Source organism: Protomyctophum parallelum (assembly GCF_964188405.1).
Source record: "Protomyctophum parallelum genome assembly, chromosome: 16".
In the NCBI taxonomy this organism is placed as follows: domain Eukaryota; kingdom Metazoa; phylum Chordata; class Actinopteri; order Myctophiformes; family Myctophidae; genus Protomyctophum; species Protomyctophum parallelum.
Genome location: NC_139711.1, coordinates 30,653,579 through 30,668,670, shown reverse-complemented (window position 1 = coordinate 30,668,670; position 15,092 = coordinate 30,653,579). Strand labels below are relative to the sequence as shown.

Here is a 15,092-nt window from a genome sequence, read left to right as displayed (position 1 = left end):
TGTTACCGCAGCGCAGTGTTTACTCGCCTGGTAGAGACACTCTATAGATATGATCAATTAAACGTAACGGAATCAACAGCCATTAAGTCATCAATAATGTTCATTGTTTATAGAACACATTTTCGTGAATTCTAAGTAGTTTAGAGACAGTTGGAACTTGGCACGGCGCCATCGTTTGGCAAAGTGTGGTCGAAACTAATGGTGTCAGTAGCCTACTTGGAATTCACTAAAACATGTTCTATGAACATCATTGATGAATTAATGGTTTTTAAAAATGTATATTATGATAAGTTTCAGTGATCATATCTATATGATCCGCCGTAGTCTGAAAACCCACCTTTTTAGACTCCATCATGGCCCATAGCGCTTACCCTACCCCCTTAGATAGCATTTCTGTAGACTTAGATAGCATCTGATACAGACTTATAGCATGTTATGTAGACAGCACTATAATTGCATTGTATATAGTCATAGCACGCCATAGTACATATGTATAGCATAGTAGTATATATATATATATAGTTTATATGTATAGTCTCATAATATAGATATTCCACTGTTACTTTCTTAGCTTACGCATGTTTTATGATAAATGCTTTTTTGTGATGTATTCCCATGCTTTTGTTCTTGCTTATTGTAAATCACTCTGGATTAAGAGCGTCTGCTAAATGCCTAAATTGTAAATTGTAAATTGTATAAAAGTGTCTCTTATCATGCGAATATATCAGGCCATTGTGTTGTGTTGGATCATGTCCATGCAGTCAAGGAAAACATTCTAATCGGCCTCTAGCTTGTTTCATTTTCTAAAGTAGCGTTCCTTGTCGAGTGGCAACAAGGATCTTGTATAATGGTCTGTGGTACCATAGAACTTTCACTTTTCAGGTGAAAACAAGGGAACTTTTTATCTCATTCCATCAGATTTTAGGTTCCTTTTGAGATGTGAGGGGGACATTTTCAGGCCTTTGCCCTCTCTCTCTCTCTCATTCCAGGGACGAAGAGAAAAAACACATAGTGAATGACCATCCAACCTGGTGAAGTAGTAGGTGACCACAGCCCCAGCTACAGTCATCTGCTGGCAGGCCAGGATGAACTCACTGATCCAGATCAGCCCTACCGCGTGGTACCACGTCAGGTACTGGAGTGTTCCCGTCAGACGGAACTCTGTAAGGCCGGTCTCCTCATTCTGGAGCGGGTTCCCTGGAGGAGCACGGAAACAACATACAGTATCTATAAAGATTCAGTGGTATTTGTAGACCCGTGCTGCATAAAATTAAAAATATCGGTTTTGTTTTAACCTGCTTAGGTGGCCATAATGGTTGAGACATGCCTTTTTGTCATCCTCTTTGAGCAATGTTGACAACTGATGTTAAACTAACTGCTACCTTGATGTAGTAAAGTCCACCCACCTGGTCCTCGAAGCAGGTCAAAGCAAATGCTAAGCATTATTTGCATCTACTGTTCCGAATGATGAGATGGATATTGCAAGTGTCTAACGTTAAAGGACCACTTCACCACTTTTCAGCCTATTTTCATATAATTGGTCCTCACTAATGATCATGATAAAATACCACAATTTTTCTTACTTATGGCCCCTACACACTGCACCATATTTGCTCCGATTATGCTGTCGGGGAGCATATTTGGCGCTCGCCAACAAAACCCCCGATCTGACATACTGTAAGATAGGGCTTTGATCGCAGAGATTTTGCTCACTGTGTGTGAGAGGCTCTGCGAGAAGATCCAGTGCTCTCCGATGCCTTCCCAGACGTTTCTGAATATCTGGCAGGTTTGATATTTGACTATCTCGTCGACTGGACATCATACAGTATGAACTGAGTTGCAACCGCAGCCCAAGAAGGCCATATTACAGCCAATGAGAGAACAGGACAGCTGTGTGCTCACAGACAGAAAGTCTGTCTGTATCGATAGATGATAATAACCGTGTGTGTGTGTGTGTGTGTGTGTGTGTGTGTGTGTGTGTGTGTGTATGTATCCGCGCACGATTATTTAATGAAAATCAAGATTTAGCGTTGACTCATGTCTCTGTGCACGGAGAGAGAGAGAGAGAGAGAGAGAGACACTTGCACATGTAAAAAAGAAAAGTAGCCTTTATATATCGGGTCTGTATCGCATCTTGGTGAACTCTTGTGTGTGTGTGTGATCCCTAGTCAGTCAAATCAGTCGTTTCTCAGTCGACTCTGATGACTCCCCGACAACTTTAAAAGTGATGGCCCCTGTGTAGGGGCCATCAGTCTGTGTCTCATAGGAGGGCTGTGGGCAGTTCAGAAACCCGTCCACCAGTGACATCATCGATGGGGAATCCAAGCTAATAGAAACTGCGAGCTTTCTATTCCTGAAATGTTGCAATAAAAAATAAAAAAATCAGCCTAACGATGATGTCACTGGTGGACTGGTTTCTGAACTGACCACAGGCCTCCTATGACATACGAAATGGTGGCATTTTATCATGAACATTAGTGAGGACCAATTATATGAAGATAGGTTGAAAAGTGCTGAAGTGGTCCTTTAAGGTTTTTCCTACTTGACCCGCAGGGCAAGTACTTCTTCAATCTACTTCAATCTACCACCTACATATCTACTGCCTGCCCTACAGGGTACCGTTGCAAGCAGTGTGGCATTTCCCTCTTGGTCCTTCTCACAAAATATCTCAAATACATTGCCTTGTGTGCAGGGGCGGGGTGGCTCAGGGGTAGAGTGGCTGGATGGTAACCGCAAGGTTGCCAGTTCGAACCCGGGCTCCCCCAGAGTTAGTGTCGAGGTGTCCTTCAGCAAGACACCTAATTGCTCCTGATATGCTGGTTGGTGCCTTGCATGGTTTCCGCCGCCATCGGTGTATGAATGTGTGTGTGAATGGGTGAATGTAATGCACAATCTATGTAAAGCGCCTTGGATATGCACCATTTACCAAAACACTAGATAGTAGATACTAGTAGATACAGATAGGGCTTAAATTGGAGCTGACCAGAGCTGGACTCCAAGACCTGTCTCCTGCCCTCCGTTACCTCTAGAAGGTGCTCCATCACCTCAAATGCGCATATAATAGACAATGAATTAAACTTGGATCCCCAAACATTCACATTCACTAACCAGTGGTTCCAAGGAAGAGCAGCACCAGTAGCCAGTAGAGCCAAAAGATAAGAAGGGCCAGGAAGGTGCAGAATGGCTGCAGGGTGAGCAAGGGCAGGTGGATGAAGACCTTCCCCGCCACATGGAACAGAGCGATGGTAAGAGCCACACGCTTCCTCATAAACAGCATCAATAGGAGGAGGATTACCTGAGAGAGAGAGAGAAAGACAAAGTGAGAGACAGACAGATTTTGGGAAAATCACCGTAGCGAAAATAGCAGATGATGAATTGTGACCTTGTAGCCTAGTTATTTTGGCTATTTCCGTGTGCTAATACAGCATATACAATGGGGCTTACGTGGTTAATCTAATCTCCACCCCACCCATGGCATTTTAAGCATAGTTCAGACAAAAGATTCACGGCGAGACAACCCCGTTTTAGAAAGTCTGAATTACCCCAATGCATGGTGGCTGATTCTGGCTAATTGAGTCTGCTGAGGCCCCCACCTGAATTGCAAGCAATACGTTTCAGAATGTATCAAACGTATCTGTTACGTTTACCAAACGTTTCCAAAATCAGAGCACTAGCGTCCCAAATGGCATCACATCACATTTAATCCGTTTTATAGAGAAATACATACTGTCAAAATATTTCAAGCATGCATTATCGTATTAATTATGTTTTCATTCCCATTACAGGGACTGTGGGACAGCTGTTTATATCCCATAGCCTGGAGGGAAATGGCAAGTGATGCTGCTTTGGAAATAGAAAACACTGAACTCTTGTCACCTTTGATCTATTCTGGACTGTCCAGTTTTGTTTTCCCCCAAACCACAGTTTTTGGGGATTCAAAATAGCAAAATGTCTATATGAATGAAAGGTGCAATTCAGTTGACTTACTGTGAAGACGGTGGCGGCAATGGCATACACCAGCAGAGTCTGGCCACTGTCTCGAATGACTTCCACTTCATCTTTTTCTTCCTTTGACACTTTAGTGGTCGATGTGTCATTACCATATAACCGGTGGTCGATATAGAGCCACCAGAGAATACTTGTACCTGCTACACACACACACACACACACACACACACACACACACACACACACACACACACACACACACACACACACACACACACACACACACACACACACACACACACACACACACACACACACACACACACACACACACACACACACACACACACACACACACACACACACACACACACACACACACACACACTTTACAGTCATCCCTTGGGAATCAACTTTTTCCAATAATCATTTTTTATAATAATCGTTTACCCCAAATATGATTTTCATCAATCCCTAAAATACAATTACAACTTAAATGCATTCAAAACAGAATGTGCTTTCATATCAATGAATGAGGACATGTCAGTTTCTTTTCAAAAACAAAAACTTTTCAAGTTGTGGTTTGACAGGACGTGACCTCACCCAGGGAGCCGAGGACCACCAGTCCAGTGAGAATCCACACCAGCACGGCCGAGATGTAACGTATGATGATCATTAAAATCATGGAGAGAACTGAAACATGGAACATCACACAGAGAAAGAGAGATCAATTAACCCCTTTAAGACCCAAGCCTGATTCTACAAATGTCTTCTAAATCCTAACAGTTCTCTGAAAAACCTACAGTATGTTGCTTCATCCACCAAATTATTATTTTCCCTACCAATTAGCATTGAATTCATGGAGAAGATTTGTGTTTGTTATATTTCTTTATGGTGAATGAATAATCAAAATACAGAAAATAATGGTCCAGATTAACAGCAACACTGTCTGTTTATATTAACTCCCACACATATATTAACTTGTCTTATAAACCCATGAGGGTTGGGCACATTGTGTGCAGGACACGAAAAATAAAGAAACAAAATCCCACACAACTGTCAACGTATAATCGATGCCTCCTGTATCCAGTCATATTGTCAGTAATTCCACAACTCGGCATCAAACCTTTCTATTGAAAACACTTCGACACACACAGTCTCATGCACAAACAACTGCCTTGGTGTGCGCTTAGGGTTCAACACGAGCAAAGTTCACACGCACACATTCGCCCAGGCTTGCAACTGTTAAATCCAGAAGTGTTTTAAATTGTAAAGTTTGAAAACACAGTGCTACTAGGAGTGTTACTAGGAGTACTTAGAATACAACTGGATATAACACACTTGGATTATGTGAGAGTTGTTTTTCTGCTTTGAATACCTATTTTCAGTGTATCTTTCCATGAATTCACGGCTCCAAAAGGTGAGTTGGCTAAACTAAAGAAAAAACTAAAAGTAATTTTGATTTGCCAGTATGCCATTAAATGGTGAGAATGACTACAGTATGTACAGCAGTTAATTTATCTCTGCTGATTGTTTAATGTTCAGTGAGTGGATACAGTTACAATCTAATTGTTTCTAAACCTTGCAAATTACATGGATTGAACAGAAGGAACACCTGCTTTCTTCAGCAAGTTACTGAATGAGTGAAAGAGTAAATGCAGAGAGAAAAACTGCCTGGCACTTCTCATCTGAAAATAATCATGAATAAATACAGAGGGACAGAAGCTCCTCACCTAAGGCCAGAAAGCAGAGGCCGATAATGATCTCTTTGCTGGATATCACCCCAGCGATCAGCCGGTGCAAGATGCTGTTGTCGCTGACAAAGGTCACCACAGCCTCGGCAAACTTGGCATAGCAGGAGATGTCCACTGGCGTGCATCGGTTGAACACCGGCAGCGGTTTACTGGTAGCGAGAGCAGCATTCACGGTTCCAAAGATAAGGGATTAGTCACATGGCTTTACTGTTATTCACTTATTTTCCATTCCATTTCGACCCCAAATTGGTCATTATGCCAAGTCCCCCCATGTGTACAGTGTCTATCTATACTAGGGGTGCCCACACGTTTTGACTTGAGAGCTACTTTAGAAATGACTAGCTCAACGAGATCTACCCACAAACAAAATATTATTCTATTGCTGAAAATAGTTTAAGACTGTACCGGTGTATTTGGAATAGTGGCACTGGCATTACATATAAGATGAACAGACTTGGAATAGGAAATAGAAGGGGGAAATGGAATTGGTATGTTTTTTTTGTATAGAACTTTGTAATGCTACTGATGTACTCAGCATTCTTGAAAACAAAGTATTCCATTGTAGGTTAACTAAACTTTTTATGTCAATCAATCAAGTCACCTTAATTCAAGTGGCAGATCCCAAAAATATTTTATTTAAAATTTAAATAAAATATTTTTGATATAACATGATATATAATTTTAAATTTTAAATGATATATCATCATGTTTTAGTGGCATGTCATGTGATCTACCTGCACAACACCCCTGATTTATACAGTCCTCGTCACTTGGGGAGGGTGTAAAGTAAACAATCAAGTCTCTTCCATTACATATAACTGACAGTGAGGAGATCTACCGGGAGGGCTTAATGCGTGCGGAACAGGTTATTCTTCTCAGATATATAATCCTACCCTGCTGGCTTCCAACCCACAAAATTGTGTTCATAGGAACACCCAGGCCAAGCAGGAATTCAACACCAGTCTCCACAGTGGTGGGCAGCAAGAACTTTTACATGACTTGTTCAATCCCACAGAACTATCTCATGCTTATACTGTATGTCCAGCAGGGTTAACAATTATCCCCAAAAGGGATCAATATCGATAAAAGTTTGAAAACTTATGTTCCTCTCTTTCAATAGATATCCATCTAATGTACTCCAGACTGTACAATACAATAGCTTTTCATCATCAACCCCAGGGTTAAATCTTTTGGCTTAGTGGTCATGCCAATGTTTGGGGTTTTAGAGTTCTTCGGTTATAGAACGTCATTTTTAAATGGTGATAGCTAAGCAGCAACATTAATAATGATCCTCCTACCTGGGTGGAACAGGAAGTTTGGGACATTTATCGAACCTTTCTTCTAGCCCAGGATACTTATGACCAGCTAGCTCATAGGAACATAGCTCAGAGCCTGCAGAAATGGACAGAGAAAGAATAACATAGATTAATAATTTATATCCATCTGTTATTTTATTACTTACTTACAGTAACGTTTTACTCAGCGACACAGCAGGCAAAAAATGATAGTCAATGGACGTGTTTGGGCCAGCGCTGCAATAACAAATTCGGCCACTATGTCCATTTCACCTCAGGGTTTCCTCCGGGTGCCGTTATAGGTAAAAAAATACTAATGGGCCTGATATAGCGCCACCATGAGGATGATTTGAAAAAATTCAAGTGGCATTTATTCCTCAGCCTAGTGGGAATGTGGCACAATTCAATCGCCTCCCACAAGCCCTGTACCCTCACTGACTTAAGTTATGTCAGCTGTAAGTGCTTGAGGCTGCAAGGGCTACAAATTGTAATGAAAGGAATGGCCCTGGGACAGCACTTTGAAGATGAGTCCGTCCTTCATTCATGACACTTTGCATCACTTTTAAAACTCTTTAACACAGTCCTTATTCACAGTCAGTGCTTTAAACATGCACAGAGGTATGGCAACACCGAAAAGATGTAGGCTGAAGCCAAGGCTTTATTATGCCTACCCTATTTGAAGAGAAACTTTATAGTTTACAAACAAAACAAAATCTAAATCATTTCCAGAGCTTAGTTCGACAAAAATATTAACAATAATTACATCAGCAGATTTTTGCAAACCAAGAATACAGAATGAAGAAATAATATGCAATCATACATACCCCCAAACTATTACTTGCGCAAGCAGAGTGCGCAAGTAATAGTTTCGCCCGGTCCGTATGCACCGTCCCAGCCAACCCGCCACTTTTGATGCGTATGCAAATAAAACAGCAAATTGTGCCTGATTTGCTGGGACCAGATTACATACATGACCATATTTCTTACGTCATCATTGAGAGCTAGTCATACATATACTATATATATGTAATTTGTAAAATAAAATAGCAAATTGTGCCTGATTTGCTGGGACCAGAGTACATGGTGTGTATATGTATAACTAGCTCTCAATGATGACATAAGAAATATGTGGATTAAAGGACCCAATGCCAGAGTGTAATTGGTCTTCGATTGTGACGTAATGACGATATGTTTTAGTGTTGGGAGGATTAAAGGTAATGTTCCTGTGTATACATGTATGTAACCTGGTCCCAGCAAATCAGGCACAATTTGCTGTTTTATTTGCATACGCATCAAAAGTGGCGGGTTGGCTGGGACGGTTTTTGGCGCAAAGTAACCACAGTATACCGCTAATCAACTTACAAATTACATATATATAGTATATGTATGACTAGCTCTCAATGATGACGTAAGAAATATGGTCATGTATGTAATCTGGTCCCAGCAAATCAGGCACAATTTGCTGTTTTATTTGCATACGCATCAAAAGTGGCGGGTTGGCTGGGACGGTTTTTGGCGCAAAGTAACCACAATATACCGCTAATCAACTTACAAATTACATATATTTGTATGACTAGCTCTCAATGATGACGTAAGAAATATGGTCATGTATGTAATCTGGTCCCAGCAAATCAGGCACAATTTGCTGTTTTATTTGCATACGCATCAAAAGTGGCGGGTTGGCTGGGACGGTTTTTGGCGCAAAGTAACCACAGTATACCGCTAATCAACTTACAAATTACATATATATATAGTATATGTATGACTAGCTCTCAATGATGACGTAATAAATATGGTCATGTATGTAATCTGGTCCCAGCATATATATAGTATATGTATAACTAGCTCTCAATGATGACGTAAGAAATATGTGGATTAATACCCAATGCCAGAGTGTAATTGGTTTTCGATGGTGACGTAATGACGATATGTTTTAGTGTTGGGAGGATTAAAGGTAATGCTCCTGTTTATACATGTATGTAATCTGGCACCACTGCCGTATCAGGCACAATTTGCTGGGACGGTGCATACGCATCAAAAGTGACAGTTTATAACGGTCGAAAGTACTTGCGGGCTCTGCTTGCGCACTAGTTGGCCATTTATGGCCTACTAGTGTGCAACAAGCAAGTATGCACTCGACAGAGTGCAGTTCTAGTTTCGGTATAAGTAGGCCTACATGTACATAACAGGCCCATGTGAAAAAATTGGAGCAGAGGTTCTGCTCTGCCATCCAGTGTGTGCACCGTTTCACTGTGATCAAGCCTGAGATTGGCTGATCACAGACGGACAGACAGGGTGCAAAACATAGTCTCTCTCCATGTCGTCGGCCTGGTGGAGACAATACCTAAACGGCATCTGAGAAATGTGTTCCAATTTGATGTCCTCATTAGATGGTTAATGTGATACCGTCCGTGGCACTTCAGAGCCTGGCAGACCTTTGCTGCATCTCACTCCATGGCTCCATGTCACCATGTCCTGTCTACAGTACACTGTAACTAGGCCATCTTTAAATGCAGAAATAATTTAAAAATGTGATGTCTCACTCAAAACATCCATAGCTATAATGAAAATGGAAAATCATTTCAAAATTACATATTCATTGAAGTGGCAACACCTGTTTCAATGGGACAGAATGAGAGAATAACAGACAAATTGGAGCCTCTAGATTTGGGATATTTTTTTCAATGAATATTACCGTTGTTATTGCTAATTTTGTGCTTCAAAAGTCTCAAGGAAAAAGCCCACCATCCTTGTTCACAATGTCATTGTGGATGGATATCCATGAGTTACAATAACCGACCATGTGGGCTAAAGGACAGGGTGGAATGGTACCAACAACAGAACCAACACAAGCAGAGGTGACACTGAGTTTAATGAAGTCTTTGATAAATAGACTGTCCACGTGGGTCAGACTGCGAGGCTGTGATTGTGATTTGTGTGTGCGTGTGTGCGTGCGTGCGTGTCGAGCAAGAGTGTAGGGAAAGAAAATGAGACAGGCGGAGAAAAAGGGGAAAAAACAATGAGTGAGAGAAGGATCGTACAGTGTGTGTGTGTGTGTATGTTTGCATGCACACCACACACTTGTGTTTACAGTGAATGAAAGGACTGCATTATTTGACGATGGCACGCTGGGTCACGGGCCTGTCGTTCGTGTTTAGCAGGGACAGTAGACTATGACTCATCACCATGACGTTATGGGAGGTCAGCTTCAGTCAGCCAGTCACTTCTACATTTCTGGACGTGACAACCAATTCCCCAAAACTAAGTCATACTGTAAAATATGAATGAATACAAAATGGAACAGGGTCAGTGAATCCCCAGCCAATTTAGTAGGGAACCAACCACAACATGGAAGTCCTTCTATAGAGCGTCGCAGTCACGCCCCCTCAAGAGACCCGGAAAAGAAATCGCCGTTCATTTTCCTCATAGACTTTTCAGAAAGTATTTATTTAAAGACGTTTACGCCGCGGACAAAGCCAACTCTTGTCGTGACAAATCATGACAATAAACACAATGTTTTGGGCCAAACAAATAATTAGAAAGTAGAAAAACACTTTTTTTGTTGTTTTTCTTCTTATAAATTATTTGAACCAGACTGAGAAATGTAAGACTAATACCCGGGCCAGTCACCAGTGACCTGTGATGTCATGCTGTACTTTTTATTTCTGTAACTAAGCAGTATATAACGAAACAGTCTTTCACGGTAAAGCAGTTTTTTTAGGCCATTGCTTACCATTGACCATGGCAAACGTCCTGAGGTCCTCGTAGGAGTCCATCTCTTCATAGGGACACAGCGACACGCACAGAGCCATTGATTTGATCTTCCTCTGTACAATGTCAATGTTACACGGGTCCAGGAAGAAGACATACCTGCAGAACAAAAAAGCACGAGAAAGGTATATGCTGTCAATACTATACTGTATGTCTGTATTCTGTAAAGTTTGTTTTCTTGAGCACAACAACTATAAAGTACATCACACCCGCACAATAGGAGAGGCCCCCACTGCCCAAAAACAACACAAGTAGTCTGGCAGCCGGGGGTGTGGTGTGGGACCTTTGTTATAGTTTTTTTATTGGCCTAAAATATTGTCTATATACTATACATTCATGAATCCACTTGCTGACCGGCTGTCAGCATTGAGTAATTTGTTTTATAGGGGTTTATATGTGACCATACCATTAAAATCCTAAGGCAAAACTTTCATGATGCTGTAAGTAGCATGTGACGTGTCAAACTAGGGGGTTTTCATGATTCGAAATCCATTCAAAGCATTAGTTTTGCACAAAAAACACTCCTTGGGCTAAAAACGGCCATAGCCTTCATCTCAAATGTTATGAAGTCAGCACATTTTTGGCACATTTGGGCAAGTGTCTATGGCCGTTTTTGTGCAAAACTAATGCTTGGAATGGATTCAGAATCATGAAAACCCCCTAGTTTGACATGTCACATGCTACATGAAGCATAATGACATTTTTAACATCTTGCATTATATAGGATGTTAATGGCATGGTCCCATATATAAAACATTGCTCAATGCTGACAGCCGGTCAGCATGTATATAGACAATATTTTAGGCCAATAAAAAAAACTATATACTGTACCAAATTTCCAACTTTAAACAAAAGAAACTTGTTGGCTGCCGGACTAAAGGACAAGACACCACAGAGATCAACCCAATGGTACACTGCAGACGGGGCCTTAAAGTCCACTATGTCCCCCATTTCCGTGCATAGCGTTAGTCCAACGTCCCAATAATCCGACACCCATAAATCCGACTAAGCCTAACCCTAAAGGTGTTTGCACATGGGGTGCGTTTTTAGGGATGAATATTGGAGTGAATGTCAGCGCACTGGAAAATAATATCGACCTCACGTAATGTCAATCACGTTTGCACACTGCTGACAAATATTGTGTCTGTATAAAAAGTTTTCGGACCGGGGGATTTTTTTTTCGGTTTTCACAACTGTCTTTCACATAGCTAGACATGGTCTTTCACCGTTTGAGCAGTACTGTGTCCTTATCTCTTTACTTTAGTAGTCTTTATTAGCCAAGATTTATTTTAAGAGTTATTGGCCATTTGTCTGTTACTATATTCCTTCATTGACACACACACACACACACACACACACACACACACACGAAGAATGCAGAGCGAGAGAGAAACAGAGAGGAGAGAGAGAAAAACCCCGTGACATTGCATCTAACCAACTTCTGTGAAGCAGGGAAGCAACTTTTTCCAAATTCCCTATGTGCAAATTGAAACAGGGGATCATCCTCACTGCTGCTGCTCCGCTCCATTTCGTTCTGTAATAATACACATTCCACTCAGTGTACAAGGATGTTTTGCATGCCTTTTTTTCTTTCTGATCTGCAAAACGCAAGAAAAAACGCAGGCTGTGTGCAAATACTTTAACCCTAGGGTAGTCAGATTTATGGGGTGTAAGATTATTGGGATGTCGGACTAACGTGTGCCCCCCACATCGCACACTGGAGCAACAACCAGACCCCCCCCCCCCCCCCCCCGTTACGATACTCTGAGGAACGTTGTCCATGTACCTGTCTAACTACTTCTCTACAGAGAGAGTCGCCCATGAGCATTCCGCCAGAGGAGGCTCCTCTGATCCTGTTCCCCCTAAATTCAGCACAAACGTGGGGAGAAATGCATTTTGCTATACAGCCACCAAAACATGGAAGGCCATACGGAAACTTCCGTATCCATACTTAAAACAGGCCTAAAAACATTGCTTTCATTGAATTATATATCCTCTGCCAGCTTGCGCCCAGAGAGCCAAACACACTCCCTCACCATGGGAGTGACTCTGCACCCGCAGCTTGACCTTTGACCACTACATTTAAATCAGTTCCATGTTGAATCCAAATGCGTGCCACATGTAATGAAATTCCCTCCAGGTGTTCAAATCCTGAGATATTGCGTTCATGAGAATGGGATAGATGTGAGGACACTGACTTTGAAAAACATTTTACCATCCATGTGTCCATGTGGACGTTTGTTCCAAATTTGAAAAAGTTCCCTCAAGGTGTTGAGAGATATATTGTTTACAAGAATGGGGATGTACAGACATCCTGTTTGAGGACAACCTGAAAACATAATGCCACATCTGGCCACAGCTAAGCGAAGGCATGAAAACAAGCAATTAAGAACAAAGAAACAAGAAAATGGAACACATGAAATGTCAAGAATGTTACCAAGGGGAAATGTATGTCTTTGAAAAACATCTCCAAGGACCATCAAATCTAGCCCCACGCTGGTAAATTTGGAATGCTAAAACATAGACTAACAACAATACCTTATTCATGCAGATATTATAAAATGCTGCCCCATGGAGAGAGAGCGGGCTGCTGGCATTGGAATGGGTCCACCAGTATTGGCAATGGGAAGCAGAGAGAAAGGCAACAGGGAGAGTTTAATAATGGAATCCTTCATGGGGGCCATCTGTCTGAAGCTGTTTATAAGCTAAGGGATGGGCATTCTGCCCACACTCATCAACTTAGCACACATGGATTTGACACAAACACAACATGCATACATTTGACACTCGTAACACAATGTTCTGCCAGGCTGCTTGTCCAGTGTACAATTTGACCAATCCACTGAATCCAGTGCAGTACATTCAAGGTTATTGTTAGACTAAAGTAGACATTTTGCATATCCAGCAGTCTCTTGAGCTCATCTCTACTAGGATGTGTGCTGACTGTCAGCACCTCATTCCAATAACCTCTGTGCGCACACACACACACACACACACACACACACACACACACAAGCATGGTAACAATAGCAGAAACTAGAAAAAGTGCCCTTCTGGGCACAGGTCTCCACCAGGAGGATAGGAGTGTGTGATGTTTGGCAAAATGTTTAGGAGCAATATGTGTGCCCAGTATATATGTGTGTGTGTGTGTGTGTGTGTGTGTGTGTGTGTGTGTGTGTGTGTGTGTGAGACACGGCTTGGCCTGTTGTAGCGCCACCATGAGGCTGATTTGAAAACTGTCAAGTGGCATTTCTTCCAAAGCCTAGTGGGAATATGCATGCACAGTTTCATCACAATCGGACGCTGCGTTGAGTAGTTGTGGCGATTTGTACAAAACGGGCTACTCCTGAAAAGTTTAGAAGCCAATCGTAGCCAATGAGGGTGGATTATGAGAAATCAAACAAACCAGTGTTGATCACATGACTATGAAGAGCATGTGTGATTTTGGGGCAGAGGTTCATCGTTGGCATCCAGGGAGTGTGTGTGCAAAATTTGGCATCGACCGGGTTAACAGTGCCGGAGATTAGCTGTTCACAGACGGAAGGACGGACGGAAACACGGACGGACACACGGACGGACGGAGTGCAATGGCAGCTATTTAATAAATATTTTTTTGTGTGTCATCACTCCCAATTTCACTTGTTTAATCTGTGTCCTGACCGAGTTCTCTATCCTGATTAGATAAAATTGGTATCCCGAACTGAGCATTTCTTGTTTAATAAAGAGCTGGAAAGACAGAGACTCCCGTTACTGAACAAAACATTGTAACCTATAGCAATGAGTACTATCAGAACATATAGCTATTTAACACTTATTTTAACCAAGGAAAATCACTTACATTATTTTTTTAAAGAAAACTGTGTCACTCGCTTGTGGTGCTGAAAATGGCCCATTAATTGGTAGGCTAATATTAAGCCAGTGTTACACACACGATTCCTCCCGAGTCCCAACCTCGTTTATCTGTGCTCCAAATCAATCCACTACAGACAACAACCATGCACACACAAACAGAGACTAGCCTACGCTTTAACGTGCGTGCGTATCTAGTTACCAAGTTTCTTCTGCCAGTTGCCATCCTATTCTTTTTGCAATGGGGAGGGTCGGAGGGACTAGTGGAATATGCAATAAGCACGAGACCGGAGGAGAGTTCAGGTGGCCAAGTCATATACCGTGACATATGTGGAGGATGTGGAAGTGCCGTTTACTCCTGTGCTTTGTGGCCGTGATACCTCACTCCTCACTGACGTTACCTCTGCGTCTTCAGCCCAGCTGGATGCACAAGACATCAATGCTTTGACCCTCAGAAGCCTGTCAAGGTGTGGTA

General features: G+C 41.9%; 1 protein-coding gene across 1 annotated transcript in view; it reads right to left on the bottom strand.

The window, feature by feature from the left end:
• Positions 1-15,092, bottom strand: part of LOC310873412 (choline transporter-like protein 1) — a 31,829-nt gene that overhangs the window by 9,844 nt on the left and 6,893 nt on the right. Inside the window, exons 4-10 of the mRNA XM_083785782.1 lie at positions 10,731-10,867; positions 7,001-7,094; positions 5,682-5,851; positions 4,552-4,641; positions 3,988-4,148; positions 3,109-3,295; positions 1,029-1,197 (exon numbers count right to left, since the gene is read on the bottom strand). Coding sequence (XP_083641908.1) covers positions 1,029-1,197; positions 3,109-3,295; positions 3,988-4,148; positions 4,552-4,641; positions 5,682-5,851; positions 7,001-7,094; positions 10,731-10,867 — 1,008 coding nt within the window. The remainder of the gene's footprint in view (positions 1-1,028; positions 1,198-3,108; positions 3,296-3,987; positions 4,149-4,551; positions 4,642-5,681; positions 5,852-7,000; positions 7,095-10,730; positions 10,868-15,092) is intronic.